The following is a 16,819-nucleotide window of genomic DNA, read 5'->3' on the forward strand; positions in this document are numbered from 1 at the left end:
TAAATTTCTCTGTTGATTTGAGCCTAATTATTGTGCTAAACTGAATGTGATCATTGGTTTAATTTTGAATATGATGATTGTAAAGAAGGGCAGCTGCGGCAAGTTTAGAAGCAAGATTTAGAGTAGCAAACTACGATGTTGGGACTTTGAGTTGTAAATTTCTCTGTTGATTTGAGCCTAATTCTTGTGCTAAACTGAATGTGATCATTGGTTTAATTTTGAATATGATGATTGTAATTCTGTCAGCCTGTCCATGGCAATTTGATTTGGCACATCAATTTGGGATTTCAGTATAGGAAAAGGAATGGCAAACTTCAAGTTATGAGGATAAATATATACATACATAAATAGTGTTCTCCTTACTTTCAGAATGGTTGCAAACTGGAAAATGAATGTCGTGTGTGTATATATATATATATATAATATATATATATAATTGAGATAAGTTCACTGGCATAGCTGTGATAAAATTAACAAAATCCAACTTAACTAGTTAAAAAATGATGATTAAGTTCACAGGACGATTTGATCAACTTATTACATCCCAACAATTGACATGAAAAGGAAGTGGCTGACAACTGAATCAACTCTTTTTCTACCTTGACCCTTGGAGAATGCCTTGGCATTGGAGCCCATTTCTTCTTCTTCTTCACAGGGGTTGACATTGATTGTGAACGCATATCACATTGAGTACTATTTTGAGTTACTTTAGCCTTCCTTGACTTCTTCAGTGGCCTGCTACCCTCAAGAACCTACATAAGTTGACAACACAAAATGATCATAAATAGAAAAAACTAATAATATGCATTACATATACTTGCCTCTTTGGCAGCCTCAAAAATCCTCCTCTTTGCATTAGATTTACGACCACAGCTCCTAGTGTTGTGGCCTTCCTTTTTACACTTGCTACATTTAATTTTGGTTCCTATCCTACTAACCTTTGTGGCCTTTTTAGCCTCACCAAGTTTCCTCCTCCTTTCCTTCCTAGGCCTGCTTGGCATTTTCACATAGGTTGGAGGTTGTGGCTTGCGATGGTCTTTTGGCCACTGATCCATTCCGTTCATGGGCATCATACAATGGTCATAGATCTTATTATATTCCACAACTGAATAGCAATCTGCTATGTAGTGCTAAGCAGGATTTGAACTCAAAAACAAAGTTGTGATGGCATGAGCACAAGGTATACCTGACAGCTGCTAGTACCTACAAGAGCATGTCGTCTTCTCTATGTCAACTGAATACCTCTTATCCTTTTGTTTGACCTCAAAGCCATCTTTGCCATTCCAAATTGCTAAACATTGCTTTGACAAGTCAATGTACTTGTTGAGATTCTTCAGTATATTTGGACAGATCGTAGATGACCATCTACTTGCCTTAGTTCTATTTTTCTGAATCCTCACATACACCTTTGTCCTGATACCCTCAAGCATAAAAATGATAGGATGAGCCCTGACATCTAATATCTAATTATTGAAACTTTCACACATATTATTGTCAACAATATCACAATTCGATCCAATGTTGAACCAAGCTCTACTCCGATGCTTGGGATTGGTGTTCATCGTGTCCTTGGCACCATCATGAGTCAATTGTGCTAGCTTTGCTTTACAAAAATTGAAGAATGGCACACTTGATGCCTTTGCACACATCCAAAAGGGTTTATGAAAATCTGCATCTCTATATTTCTTCCTCCAATTGGCATAAATGTGTCTTGTACACATTCTGTGTTCAATATTTGGGAACAATGTAGCAACAACATTGAGAAGACCCTGCATGCACTCACCAGCAACAACCATATTCAGCAACATTCAGATTTGAAATTCATTGATAAAAACAACAACATCATCATAAATTGTTACCTATTGTTGGTCAGATATGATAACCCATCCTCTACCTCCTGTAGGAATTTGCAAATCCTTCTTTAGAAGCCCGAAGAACCAAGTTCATGAATCCACGGTTTATTTTTCCACTACTGCCCAGGCAATTGGATATATTTGTTTGTTTGCATCTCTGCCAAGAGCACAAATTAGCTCACCATTGCAAGCACCCTTCAAAAAACTGCCATCTACTCCAACCACTCTCCTGCACCCAGCAAGGAAGCCCTTTTTACAAGTATCAAAGCACACATAAATCCTTTGGAATACTTGGAAATTGTAGTTAGGGTCCAAGCATATTACACATGTGCTCCCTGGATTGCTCCTAAGAATTTTAGCGTGATACTCAAAGAGCTTGGCATACTCACCTTTGCATGATTCATAGATCTTTCTCATAACAATACCCTTTGCTCTCTTGATCTTGGAGAGTGACACATATATACGCATCTCAAGCAGCACAATCTCCTTAATATTTTGAAGCATCCAAGATGGGTTTGCCTTGATGATGTGCTTATATTTTCAGCTATTCTTGGGCCAATGACCAACCTATTATCCTTTCTTTGAGGGCAAATGTGTACATTATGGAAGGTCTTTACCTTAAACTTGTCATTGTGTTTGGAGGCAAAAATGAACCAAGGGCAACTCTTCCAGAACACCTGGCTCTGATCTTAGTAGCCTCGTCCTTTGGAAATGTGATGTGCCTCCTAATAGCAAGTCCATATTTGATCAAGGCCTCCTTGAACTGCACTCTTCCACTAAAAATCATCCCAAGTGAAAACATTGGAATTATAATTTCACTGTCATATTTCGAAAATCTGCTCTTCCTTCTTAATTCTTCACCCTCATCATCATCCTCGTAACTGCATTCTTCACTACTATCCAGTATTATGGGTTCCCGATTATCTTCTAAAGCATATGCTTCTTCTGCAATTTTCTAGATTTCAAGATTAGAAAATTCATGATCTTTATCAGTGCTTGCTGGATTTCGCCTGTGGTTCCTAGCATTGGTCCTGAACTTAGTTGCTTCTTCATCATCCTCTGATGTGTCTTCATCTTCCAAAACATAATCTTCTTCTTCATCAGATGTATCATGTTCATCTTGAACATATTCTTTATCATCTTGAGAAGGCACCTCACCTCCTTTATCACCAAGCTCACCTCCTTGATTACCATCCTGAACACCACCTTCATAAATAAACTAAACACCTCCTTGATCCCCTCCATCATACTTGTATATTTCTACATAAATTTCAGCAACTACACCATTTGTTATGCAATCAGACATATAGAGGCAATTTTTGTCATCACCAAGCCTCCTCAATCCATTGCTTAGATCAGCTCCAGGGAATAACCAATGAAAATCAACATTATCTTCATCAGTTAGTGCAACATGATATGATAAAAAAACCCCTAAGTTCTGACAATGACACTTTATCTCTCTCTACGTGCGATAACTCTACTCTGCCATTGACATAGTTCAATGAGTTGACATCAAAATCAAACCATCCCCCAAAGTGGAATCTAACCAAAATAAAGTCTCGCGGGTCCATTTTCCTGACAACATTGAACACATAGCAATCCTATATCAGAACAATATATATTCCATAGATTTATAGAAAAAGGTATAACTTTTAAACAAAAAATTCAAGACTACTGGTATCAGGGAGTACAAGTGCTTGTATTAACGACATCAGGATCAACTTAAACACCCACTTTCAAGTAATATCAACATCCTCCATCCGTTAGAACCTAATCAAACCAACAATAGACTGCCATCAATTTTCAAAATTTGAACCTACAATACATAGCTAATGGTGAAGATGACTACAAGTACTCATCCAAATCCCATCTGAATGAATAAAGTTACCCAATTGCTCCAAGATTGAATCCCACCAGGTTCTAGATGTTAAAACACTAGCCTTATAAACTAAATGATTCTTATAATTTTGATCCGTCCTAGGGGAAGAGGAATAGACCTGATCGATTTCGTCGTTGCTGATCATCTGTCCTCCGATCCTCACTTGGATTGATTTGCAAGGAACGGAAAGAAGATGGTGGAGACACTCACGACAAACTCGAGGGATCAATGAGAGAGAGAGAAAGAGAGAGGGATGGAGGGACACCTGGGCAGATTAGGAGGGGTTTGTGGGCCTTAATTCTTGCTGCCACGTTGGACAGTTCGCGTGTTATCCCAATTAGCAAAACCGGCGTCCCAATCAGCAAAACCAGAATTGAATATGGGCCAAAGGTGAATAGTAAGTTGGTTCAAGAAATCAAAGGGGTTAAGTAAACACAAAATTTGTTTAAGGGGTTATCTAAACTTTCTTCATAGTTCAGGGTAGTGATTTGGATTTCTTTCTTTTTTTTTACCTGAGCGCTACAGTAACCTCCACCCCCTGAAATCGCGCCAAATCCAGCAGCTTTAGGCCTCGTTCGTTTCAGCCGGATTGGATTCCAGCTAGGATTACTTCCAGACCTGGTTTGAGTGATTCCACCTGTGTCACTCGATCTAGCCGAAATTTAATCCTGCCAATCCACTCAAAACGAACAGGTCAATCCATCTGGCAGAGATGGAATCAATCCAGATCAATCCGATGCATGTTGAAAGAGCATACAAACGTGTTAACACACCGATGAAGTCATATGAGATTAGGACTGTTGCTAGCTTCTTGCGGTGGAAGAAAGAAGAGAGCAGAGGTATATCTGATCTTCACCTTGGCGCTTGATAAGCCGGTCTCATTCATGACGCAGCTGACGCTTAGGTCGTGGAGGTAGAGTCGCCGCCACGACTCTGTTTTGCTTGCGCGCAAATCACAGTCGCGGCCGCTACCCGCTTGCCGCTCTGCCAGGCTATCCCGACCACCCCGCTCCCTGTGCTCGCTGCGCAGCCACGGCTACTACTCGCTCCACGCATCATCTTCAAATCCAGTCACCACAGGCAAGAAAACGAGACTTTCGAAAAAGATTTGCCAAGAAACAAAACCAAGAAAAGAAGAAGAAATCCTAGCGTGCCAAGGGAATTAGCAAAAGAACGCACCTGAGAGCATCACCGGTGGAGATCCAGGGACGGGGCACGAGCGAGGCGATGGTGTCCCTCACAGTGTTGTCCTGCAGCGGGGCGCCGCCGACCTCCAGCACGTGGAGCCGCTCCATCCGGCAGCACGCCAACGCAGCCGTGAGAGGAGGGCGCCTGCTCGGCGGACCTCCAACTCGCCCGGCCCGCGCGGAGCTCACGCCATGCTTGCTTGGTCGGTGGAGCTCGCCCCGTGTAGATCTGAGGCTGATGGAGCTCGGCCAGCCTTCCACGACTCGCCTCGTGCGCCGCCAGCTCCTCGCGTCATGGCTAGGAACCGATCCGGAGGGGAGATGGGGCTTCAAACCGGGCCATGGAGGGTGGGGGAAAGCTAGGCCGGGACTGTTTTCATTCCAAGCCAAGTCTTAACGAACAATGATTCCGATGCAAACGTGACTTGGAAACGGACGGCTCTAATCCGCTCCGAACGGACCTCGATCCGGACCATTCCAAGAAAACCGAACGGATCCTCAGTATATCTACTCCTAGTACTTGATACGTTACTCTTAGGGGGTGTTTGGAAGGAGGAGGCTAAACTTTAGCCCTGTCACATCGGATGTTCAGATACTAATTAGGAGGACTAAACATAAGCTAATTACAAAACTAATTGCAGAACCCTAGGCTAAATCGCAAGACGAATCTATTAAGCCTAATTAATTCATCATTAGTGAATGGTTACTGTAGCATCACATTGTCAAATCATGGACTAATTAGGCTTAATAGATTCGTCTTGCGATTTAGCCTAGGGGTTGTGTAATTAGTTTTGTAATTAGTCTAAATTTAATACTCCTAATTAGTATCCAAACTTTCGATGTGACGGGAGCTAATTTAACTCCCTCCTCCCGAACACCCGTACCGGCCGCTTGGCGCCCCGATGGAAGAAAACCTCACCTTTTTACTTGTGTTGTGTCGTGTGCTTCCACTCCGCCTGCCACACGCACCAAGCATTAAGCACCGGTTGCCTCCGATACGTTTGGCATTGATTCCCAAATGCTAAAATTAATAAGGACAGTGACAGCCAAAACCAAAATGGCTCAGTTTGTATTGTCGCAGTCGACAGATACGATAGCTACGACCGATGGTCCTGGTGTTGTCAGCCGTGACGTGTGCATTTAAACAGAGTCAATATTTTTCCATAATTATTTTGCCTAGGTATAAACTGGTTTCATTATCTAAAAAAAGGGTATAAACTGGTTTAGCCTTTTGCCTCCGTGTGTGACCATGATGAAAGTAGTGCATTCGGTCATAAGTATCGGTGGACTTCTTCTTGTCTCAAAGTCTTATCTTTGACGACTATTAATTAATTTTTACTTAAGAAAAGTGCAACAACAGTACTCCCTCCCTCCGTTAGAAATTATAAATCATTCTAACTTTCATAGAGAGTCAAACTATTTTATATTTGACTAAAATTATAGAGAAGATCACAAAAATTTATGGCATCAAATAGATATACTATGAAAATATATTTAATGAAGAAACAATGGTACTTATTTGGTATCATGAACGTTAGCACTTTATTGTATAAATTTGGCCAAACTTGAGATACTTTGACTCTCAAAAAGTCAAAATGACTTATAATTTTGGAACGGATGGAGTATCTAAACTTACTCCATTTTTTACTACCATTTTTTTTTAAAAAAACAAAACACCAAAGGCCTCGTCTCGTGACTAAAATGGTGAGAGGGAGTCCACTGGTGAAGCTAGGCCGGCTGCACATGCACTGTGGTTGGCCCTGCCCCAATTGACTGTTCATCAGAACACTGGAGCACCCGGACTGTTCATCGTAGCAAGTACAAGAGTTGGACCAGCCTCTCTCTCTCTCTTTGTCGCGACCGGTGACCTCAGGACTGCGAGCTCTACCGGTCATCTTGCTAGGGCGCCGGCCGGCGGGCCACTTGTCCGAGCACAACTCTCGAACGGAGGAGTATGCACTGCACTCGTGACACTTTTGCCATGGGCGGCCGGATCTTTCTCGTGACTCTGCAGCGTGAATGAAGGTGCAGCTCCTTTTCGTTTGCCCCCCGCGCACACGCAACCGTGTTTGTTTACTTTGCGAGTAAAAACAAATCTGATTAGTCATATCTTATCATTAAGCACAACATAATCCGGGCACGTCAAGAGCTGGATCCAACTTGATATATGCGGTTCTTTTTTTATCAAAAGAAAACTTGATATATACGGCTAGCTGGTCTCCATCTACAATTTCTTCTTTTTGTTTTTTTTTCTTTTCTTTTTCCTGTCCACGAACAAACATGTCCTGGTGCAGCTGAAAGGCAGCCATGGCAGCACACGGGCTATTTCTCTTTTCAAAGTTTGAAAGATTCACGGTCTACCCGCTGTAAGACGCAGCTGAACCCGCCGGTCGGCTGAAAAATCCTTCGCTTTTACGGCCGCCGCGTTTGCTCTCTCTGTACAGCAGACAGCACTCACCAGGAAGGAAATCAAACTTGGTTTGGGTTCTTCCCGTCCACAGCAGTCACCGGGAAGGAAAGCACCGCACCGCACCGCACCAACCGCCGCTGGCTGACGAGGCAGCGAGGCCCGGGCGGCCGGGCGTATAAATACCAGGCCACGGCGCCAACCGAACAAACAACCTCGCCCCCCGCACCACGCAACAGCACACGAACCCCACGCGCAAAACAAAACAATGGCGGAGGAGGCCCCCACTCTGACGGCGCTGCTCAAGAAGGCGGCCGCCGCCTTCCCGTCCCGCCGCGCCGTTACCGTCCCGGGGAAGCTCGAGCTCACGCACGCCGCCCTGGACGCGCTCGTCGACGCGGCGGCCGCGCGCCTGGCCGCCGACGCCGGGGTCCGCCCCGGCCACGTGGTCGCGCTCTCCTTCCCCAACACCGTCGAGCTGGTGATCATGTTCCTGGCGGTCATCCGCGCCCGCGCCGTCGCGGCGCCACTCAACCCGGCCTACACGCAGGAGGAGTTCGAGTTCTACCTCTCCGACTCCGAGTCACGCCTCCTCCTCACCAACGCCGAGGGCAACCCCGCCGCGCAGGCAGCCGCCGCCAAGCTCGGCCTCCCCCACGCCGCCGCCACCCTCAAGGACGCGGCCGGCCCGGTACACCTCCACGGCCTCGCAGCCGCCAACGCGGCCAACGGGAACGGCTTCCACCAAGAAAAAGACGACCACAACGAGGCGTCGGACGTGGCCCTGTTCCTGCACACGTCGGGGACCACGAGCCGTCCCAAGGGGGTGCCGCTCACGCAGGCCAACCTGGCGGCGTCCGTCGGGAACATCCGCTCCGTGTACCGCCTCGCCGAGACGGACGCCACCGTGGTGGTGCTGCCGCTCTTCCACGTGCACGGCCTCCTCTGCGGCCTCCTCAGCTCGCTGGCCTCCGGCGCCTCGGTGAGGCTCCCCGCCGCCGGGCGCTTCTCAGCGTCCACCTTCTGGGCCGACATGCGCGCGGCGGGCGCCACGTGGTACACGGCCGTGCCGACGATCCACCAGATCATCCTCGACCGCCACGCGTCCAAGCCGGAGGCGGCGGGGTACCCGGCGCTGCGGTTCATCCGCAGCTGCAGCGCGTCGCTGGCGCCGGTGATCCTGGAGAAGCTGGAGGCGGCGTTCGGGGCGCCGGTGCTGGAGGCCTACGCGATGACGGAGGCGTCGCACCTGATGACGTCCAACCCGCTGCCGGAGGACGGGCCGCGGAAGCCGGGCTCGGTGGGGCGTCCCGTGGGGCAGGAGATGGCGATCCTGGACGAGGAAGGGGCGCGCGTGGCGGCAGGGAAGCCCGGCGAGGTGTGCGTCCGGGGCGCCAACGTGACGGCGGGATACAAGGGCAACCCGGAGGCGAACGAGGCGGCGTTCCGGTTCGGGTGGTTCCACACGGGGGACATCGGCGTCGTCGACGAGGAAGGGTACCTCCACCTGGTGGGGCGCATCAAGGAGCTCATCAACCGCGGCGGCGAGAAGATCTCTCCCATCGAGGTGGACGCCGTGCTGCTGGACCACCCCGCCGTCAAGCAGGCCGTCTCCTTCGGCGTCCCCGACGACAAGTACGGCGAGGAGATCAACTGCGCGGTGATCCCCCGCGAGGGCTTGGTGATCGGGGAGGACGACGTGGTGGCGCACTGCCGGAAGAACCTGGCGTCATTCAAGGTGCCCAAGAAGGTGTTCGTCACCGATGACCTGCCCAAGACGGCGACAGGCAAGATACAGCGCCGCATCGTGGCGCAGCACTTCGTCGTGCAGCCCAAGGCCGGTAGCGCTGCCTAACTAGTGCGCGCGTCGCCGTGTGTATTTTCATTTGCTCCCTCCTTCCGGCATAGTGAAAGGTCCAGATAATCCAAATTGTGTTCTGGCTCAATGTACCTCCTAAACTATGTTATTTGGTACAACTTACTTCATAACGCAATTTGCATTTTTTTTCTCTCCACACACAAGCTGAATGCTATTACTGCTTTCGTTTCGAGCAACTCCAATATATTGAGAAAAAATATCCTCTTTCCTATGATTCTCAACAGATTGAGAAAAACTGTCCCCTTTCTCTGTACTTCACGGTGCAAGCCAAAGCGTTACCCGGTAACGCTGCCTAACCAGTGTGTGCGCCGTCGTGTGTATTTTTATTTTACCACTAACAAAATATCAAAATATTTGTCGCTGATAAAAATTTAATTTTTACCAGTACGTTTTATCATTCATCTTATTCAGAAAATTACGTAAGCAACATCTATTTTGTTCGTAAGTCCACGGTACCGTTACATGTATTTTAAGTATGATTTAATTTTTTATGTTTGCCATAAATTTTTGAATAAGATAAAGGGTAAATATCGCATGAAAAGGAAACAAGAACGGTGGCAAATATTTTACATGGAAGGAGTAGATGTTATTGCCGCAGGACTGCGAGGTGGACCATGTGACAAACAGTGAATAAGCATTTCTCGTGGTGCGTGTGGTGATTGCCATTACCGCTTTCTTTCCGTTAGCTCTTGTCTTGTTCTGTATTCGTACCTGCTTGTGGCTGCGCATTGAGTACTTTGCTTCACCGGTTAGCTTGGTGTAACGTGGCGAGTTCTGGAACGCGCGATGGCAGGTGGCAGCGAGAGAGTATCTGCATCTGTGCTTGCAATGCATCGCAAGTCTGCCTCCGACCTTGACGTTTGAGCGGTAAAATGGTGTGTCCTTGCCTGCAGGTCACTAGGCGCCGAGGGAGGAGGGGTCAGGTCGTCACCTGCTTGCTCTCTTTTCCAGTTTTTTCCGGTGTCGATCGCCAACAGCTCCGACAGCGACGTCTCCTTAGACTGTCCCAGATTTTGAGCAAGTATGTGAGCAATCAATCCAAACATCCAATCGTGCGCGAATATTCGAGCTACACCACGAATGGTGGAGTGCCTCGTCGTCGCGACACATACAGCAACACGAGAACGGACGGACGGAAGCGGTCCTGGAATACCGGCCAGCCAGTAGATCGTAATCCAAGTTCCTGGTCATCACGAGTGCGAGAGCGACAACCTTTCCTCTCCGTCCACCCCTTTTCCGCCATTTTCTGACCATCTTTGCTTGCGAGCTGAGTAGGCCTCAGCTTTATCTTTGAGTACATGGAGCAGGAGCACACGCACCTCAGCTAACTTGATTCCTGCTGGGTTTGATAAGTCATGCGCTCATATCACGGTACCCTTTTTGTTGGGGCCTGAGCACGCAGAGAGGCGGAGGGAGGCCAGGCCACACAGCACGATTGCTTCGTCCTGAGCCGGATACAGGAGCAGAGCAGTCGCGCTCTCCAAATCCATGGTCAATATTGCCTACCATTCATGCTCCACGCAACGAGGAGCAAACAAGGAACACACAACCGAACAAAGAGCACAGATCTGAGCAGCACTACTACCTGATCATATCAATAATCAATCCATAGGGGCGGCCAACCGAGATGCCAGATAAGTTTTCATCAGACAGACAGGCGATAGCATTGCACAAACATTCGCAATGCCTCCCCTCACACCATCATCAGCTATATCAAACCGTATTACATCAGTCGAAACAATCAGTGTCGTGCGCGAAAGCGAAACTCAGCAGAAGACGCCTGCTCGTTCGCCACATCCAACGCCTCTCTCTATACGTCAAGCAGACAACAGTCGTGGCTAATATTAGTGTGGGTGACCATGAATTTACAGGGTATGGGAAGGTAGTAGGCATGTCACAAGGCCAGCGCGAGCTCGGCCCACGCCAGCGACGACTCCTTGAGGATGGCGGCCGCCGACAGGTCGATCCCGTTCTCCAGCACGCCGGTGATGATCTGCATCGACGGCCTCTTGGAAGGGTCAGGGTCGATGCACCGGCTCACCACGCTGCACAGGACTGCGAGGTCCTCCGTCCTCACGTTGCTCAGCTCCGGGTCGACTAGCTTCCCGATCTCATCGGGCTGCTGGAGGAACTTGGTAGCCTGCGTAAACAATCAGAATCAGAAGGGACCTGTGAGCACATTTTTTGCCAATTGCCAATGGACTCTTTCAATTAGTGAATACATTTTTTTGCCTTGGCGCCTTCACAATGTTAGTACTAAGCATATCGCATCTGCACCCATGGTTTTTCAAATATGCAGTCCACCATTTCTACTTCTGAACTTTCCTTTTCAGTCTAGTTCATGGTGGCGTGAAATTAGGATTTTGGGCTTGCTTTTTTTTACATAAATCAGAATCAGCAGTGAGCGCCCTTTTTTCTTCTTCAGTTAATGAAACCAATAGATGGCCTTCGCAGATATTAGTAATAAGTGCAACGCATCTGCACCCATAGTTTTTTCAAACCTGCAGCCCCCATTTCTACTTCTGAACTTTATTTTGCAGTCTAGTTCGTGGCGGTACGAAATTAGGATTGTGGACCAGACTCACTTAGTTTTTTATGTAAAACATGCAGCGTAAGAAACAAATAATAAAGGACATAGATTGGCTCACCCAGTCAACCAAATAGCCTTTATCCTTGCAGTATGGAAGCCGCCCACTGATAATCTCCAGTAAAATCACTCCGAAAGCATACGTGTTGCCTTGGATATCTGCATGTAAATCCTCCGCAGAATCCCCGTGACCAGGGAAAGAAGCTTTGCTATTGAAGTGGCTTGGAGCCTTCTCATGTTTTGAGAACATCATTTTCCAGCACTCGAAATCAACCAGCTGCAAAGAGACACAGAACAGAAAAATGATTGTTTCGCCAACTTTGATACTATTTACTCAAGAAAGATAAATATAAATAAATAAATATAAGATAATCAAAAAACAGAAAGGGCGTAGGTCTTCAGTGGCTGAATCAACTAATACACGTTTACTAGCTTATGTGCAGGATATACCTTTGGCGTAAAATCTTCTGTAACGTACACGGAATTCGAATTCAGCTCAGATATAGCAAATGGGGGTTGCAGCTCAGTATGCAAGTATCTTAGACCCTGGGCGATCCCAATAGCTATTTTCATTCGCCTAAGCCAAGATAACTGGGCTCCTTCTCCATCTAAAGAAAAACGTTCACAATAAAATCTATTAGACATGAAATAGGCATTACTACCAAAAAAATAGACATGAAATAGGCATTACTACCAAAAAAAATAAAGAGAACGACTTACAATGTAGATGCTCAAATAAGGTCCCATTTGATGCATACTCAAAGACTAGCATCCTTGAGAATGGATCACTCTCTCTGCAGTAGCCTAGAAACTTTGCTATGTTCTCATGGTTCAATCTTGCCAGATCAATAACCTGAAAAATCATCCCATTTAATTTCCAGAAACGGAAGTGTTTGTATCCCATAATGTTACATAACTTACCTTGTTTTGGTAAAAGAGTTCATGGTGGCTAGTCCAATGACCTTCGAAGGCGCATAATGATATGACTGAAACTTCAGGACCATCCTTCATTGTCCCTTTGTAGACTACTGTCTCAGGAGTCGAGCCAATAATGTTGCTAAAATCTTCACAAGCTACCTCAAGCTCCTGGCGACTTAATTTTGGTAAACTTTTCAGCATATCAGAATCTGGAGAGAACATGGATACATCAGCCAAAATTCAGATTGATTGATTCATTGACTGTTCTTTTGGGCAATGAGGTTAATACTAACCAATCAACACTGTTATCTCATCGCTCCAACTCTTTGATCGATTCCATGAGGATATTCTTATAGAAGGCTTCAGCTTGCAGCTTCTGGAAGCAGTAACGATACCAGTTATCACAAAGACAACCAGAAGAACGCCTGTTGCAATTTCTAAAACAAGGAGCCAAGTTGGTTGCTGCATTTTTTCATGCTTATGTACAGGATGTTTGGCTCCATTTATGCCACCTCGCTGGCCAGTAGAACCACCTATGACAAAAGAGCAGATTCATGTTCAGTGGGGATTGCAATGAGGTCCTGGGAAACTACAAAGTGTTGCCTATGAAGTATACAGCTGCAATCCACATTTTCTGCTTGAATTTCAAATCGATAGGTCATGAGTAAAAAGTAAAAAAAAATGTTCTGTGATGTAAGTGTATGAAAAAAGGTGTCTAGTGTGACACAGTGATAACAAACTCTAACAGAAAACATCTAAAGGTATAGCACGGATATAGCAACAGATGTTTATGTTTAGTATTTCAATTCAGTGATAAAATCATTCTATTCAGGTACAACATACAACAGTAGCTGAAACATATCAAGTTTAAAGTGATTATGTTGGGTAGTAGAAAACAAGGTACATACTTATACAAATTTGCAAAGCTCGTTGTTGGGTAGAGTACTCATCCTGGAAGCAGTTCCCTTGGAAACTTGACCTGCAAAAAGGCCTTGTAAATAGGCAAATTTAATGATATACAGAAATGGTAGCAAGTATATCATCTAATAGTACCTTGGAAGATATTTCAAGCAGGGTGGAATTTTTCCGACAAGAAAGTTGTAAGAGAAATCCCCAAAATATGATCGGGGTGAAGGGCATAGTCCATTGTGAGCTGTGGATCTGATGGAGCAACAGATAAAGTAACACAACATCAGGATTCAGGACACTGAAAGGTGGCTTTGCTCTGACTGGAAACCGTAATAACAGAGACAATTGGCAAGCATCTATGATGATCATTGCTCATTTGCTCTGATGATCATTTGTTTTGTTTGTTTTTCCATGAATCATTTTTATGCCGCAAATTAAAATTTAACTTGGCCATACATGTATTCGTTCCATGAATATATATAGTATAATAGCAGTGCTGTAACTAAGTGCATTGGGAAATCTGGCAATTCTAGAAAATTTATATAGATATCTTTGGTACAGTATGACTATGGATCACCATGCAAAAGAAGAGTTAGAAGTCACCAACCCGATATTTGCAGTAGGAGAAAAACTGGCAGCATTGCTTCCTGGAATTGATCCCTTCAATCTATTCCTGTCCAACCTCAGTTCAACGAGATTCTGTAGTTTTCCCAGCTCCGGTGGTATATTCCCAGTCAACCCATTGGAATGGAAATTTCTACATGAGAATAATGAAGCAGCGTCCTTTAGTTCAGGTATCACTGATGACGTCAAACCAGAAAGTTACAAGTGCAAGAATAAGACATGTGCCTTACATTAAGCTCACGCTGTTCAAGCCGCCTAACTCAGAAGGGATAGGTCCAGTGAGCCGATTAACGCTCAAATCCAGAACCCTCAGGTTCCTCAATGAGCCTATTTGTTTCGGGATTGTGCCGAAGAGCAGGTTATGATCCAAATACCTGTCCAGAAAATGAAACAACTTCAGAGAAACGGTATAGCTAACTTAAGAACACAAGTTGAAACGACATAGAAAAGGAACATACAGCTCTTGTAAGAAACTAAGCCGTCCAAGATCAGGTGCAATGAATCCCTTGAGTGATGAGTTTGATAACTTCCTGCAAGATGCAAAGTCCAAATCACGGAATCATTGACAGCAAATCCATTTGAAAAAGAGTTTGACCTAGTAGGCAAGTACAAAATGTTGTTGGACTTTGCCTGTCAGCCTGTGAAGTGTGAACCAAACCTACTGACTACCGAGTAGCGGTGACATCTAACTGGAAAATCGCACTGCATCTTTTGAGCTGTTTGCACATGCACTATGCCAAACATCTACATCAAAGCTGCCAAGGACGAGCCAGTGGAAGTGGTTAAGTACCAAACAAGCCTTCACTTGAATACCTAATCCTACTGATTCGAAGCTTAATAAGCAACTAAAGCTCTTTTTTCCCCTGTCCACTTCAGTACACAGCACACAATTAGCAGGTTGCTGATACTGGCATGCTGCTAACTGGGTGCCAAGCATGAAGCAAAGAGACCATGAGTGAGATCTAGGAGCAGGAGAGCGGCGGGTTGCCTTACAGTGAGATGACGGAACCCTGCGGCGCTGAGCAGATCACGCCGTGCCAGTCGCAGGCGTTGCCGTCCGCATCAGTCCAGTCTGATAGCACGGAGTGAGGGTCCTCGATGATGGCGCGTTTGAATGCCATGAGCGCCGACACTGGCACAAATCCACACATCAGAGAGAAAGGACTAGAACGGGGAAATTCAAATCGTAACTAGCTAGTAAGCAGCAACAGTTATCAGATCATATGTTACAACAGTGTCACGAGCTCATAGATCAGAAAATGTATGCGCAGAAGGGAGAAATATTTCGATTTTTTCGTTTTGCAAATTAAAGATGGCAGTAAAGCGGTTGCATTTGGCAGGAACGGATGCATGTCTGAGGAGAACAGATCAGGGCGCAAAATTTGAAGACCGTTTAAAATCAGGAGTGCGAACAGAAAAGGGAAGAAACTAAAACATAGTACCTCCTAGCAATGGAACCGACGGGGAGCACAAGGGGCGCAAATTGAGGCTGCAAGAATTCGCACAGAAACCGCACAAATTCCCCGTGGAAAATGAAGAACGGAAAAGGAGAAGGAAATAGCACTCACCGTCGCGGCTCATGGCAGAGGCGGCGGAGCATTGCAGGAACACGACGCCGCACTGCAAGGCGAGGAGGACCTGCAGGAGGCTCGGCACCGGCGTCGGCGCCGCCGCAGCCCAGCGCCCGCTCATGTCCAAGCCTAAGCTGGTGGTGCCAAATCGCCAACCGCAGCTTGATCGCGACGAGTGAATATTCCACGAGAGGGGCCGCAAACGGGTTCAGTTCACGGAGCCATGGGTGGCCGCGCCGCTGCTCGGCCGGTCTGGGCACCGCCGCTGCCGCTCAGCACGGGCACGTGGGGGTGAAGGGGGAGAAAAATGGGAGTGGGGGAGTGGAGTTGGTTGGGGAGTGGGAGCAGTTGGAGTAAAGAGAGGAGGGAGGCGAGGCGAGCAAGGGAAGCAGCAGACGCCGCCGGGGCCAGGCGCAGCGGCAGAGGATGTCGTGTGGAGGGAGGATCTAGTGCGAGGAGGCCGGAGGCGGAGGAAGCGGCTCGGGGAGGGGATCGTCGTCGTCGGAGGAAGGTGGCGGACTAGTTATTGCGCGCACTACTCTGCTCCAAATGTAATGTAATGTAATCTAGCGAGCATAATCAGGGATTATGTTAGTATGTTATGGGGGCATCAGCATCTCTCTCTTTTGTTAAGACTGCTAATGGCATGGCAGTATTAGCACTAATTTAATCTCCCTGCTGCCATTGGGGACTCCTGTCGCTTCGCCTAGATCTTTTCTTTTCTTTTTCTTTTTCTTTTTTTAAAAAAAGAGTTCCGTTTGATCTCTGGTTTGATTGGTCAGAAATGTTTGATTTTGACTGTTGTTCTTGGTGACTTGTTCTTTTCTGTTGCACCACCAATGCGGTCCAACAATTTTCTGAATCTTCTTAGAGGCTTTGGATTATTAGATGAGAACCAAGAGTTGTTTTTCGGATGCGTTTTGCTAATACGATAACAGTAATGTTGCTCGGCGCACATACTTTGGTGTCAATCGTGCACAGGTACAAGATAGGAATGCGTTGGTA

At 46.4% G+C, this 16,819-nt stretch overlaps 2 protein-coding genes and 1 pseudogene across 3 annotated transcripts; 1 reads left to right on the plus strand and 2 right to left on the minus strand.

The window, feature by feature from the left end:
• Nucleotides 1–754: 754 nt before the first annotated feature.
• On the minus strand, nt 755–3,424 carry LOC140222085 (uncharacterized; annotated as a pseudogene).
• Nucleotides 3,425–7,524: 4,100 nt separating this feature from the next.
• Nucleotides 7,525–9,320, plus strand: LOC117848420 (oxalate--CoA ligase). Its single transcript, XM_034729826.2, has one exon. The coding sequence runs from the start codon at nt 7,595–7,597 to the stop codon at nt 9,179–9,181; it is 1,587 nt and encodes a 528-aa protein (XP_034585717.1). The 5' UTR covers nt 7,525–7,594; the 3' UTR covers nt 9,182–9,320.
• Nucleotides 9,321–10,774: 1,454 nt separating this feature from the next.
• On the minus strand, nt 10,775–16,358 carry LOC117848418 (probable LRR receptor-like serine/threonine-protein kinase At1g63430). Of its 2 annotated transcripts, none has more exons than XM_034729824.2 (13): nt 15,686–16,358; nt 15,237–15,375; nt 14,702–14,773; nt 14,474–14,617; nt 14,227–14,376; nt 13,764–13,871; nt 13,619–13,689; nt 13,004–13,243; nt 12,714–12,919; nt 12,513–12,645; nt 12,243–12,400; nt 11,854–12,069; nt 10,775–11,345 (listed from the first exon to the last, which is right to left on the minus strand). In XM_034729824.2, exons 1-13 carry the CDS (start codon nt 15,933–15,935, stop codon nt 11,100–11,102), a joined length of 2,133 nt encoding a protein of 710 aa, XP_034585715.1. In that variant the 5' UTR covers nt 15,936–16,358; the 3' UTR covers nt 10,775–11,099. The 2 variants fall into 2 exon arrangements, with proteins under 2 accessions (XP_034585715.1, XP_034585716.1); XM_034729825.2 differs by having other exon boundaries at nt 15,812–16,355.
• Nucleotides 16,359–16,819: the final 461 nt, after the last annotated feature.

Source organism: Setaria viridis, chromosome 3 (assembly GCF_005286985.2).
Source record: "Setaria viridis chromosome 3, Setaria_viridis_v4.0, whole genome shotgun sequence".
NCBI classification, from domain to species: domain Eukaryota; kingdom Viridiplantae; phylum Streptophyta; class Magnoliopsida; order Poales; family Poaceae; genus Setaria; species Setaria viridis.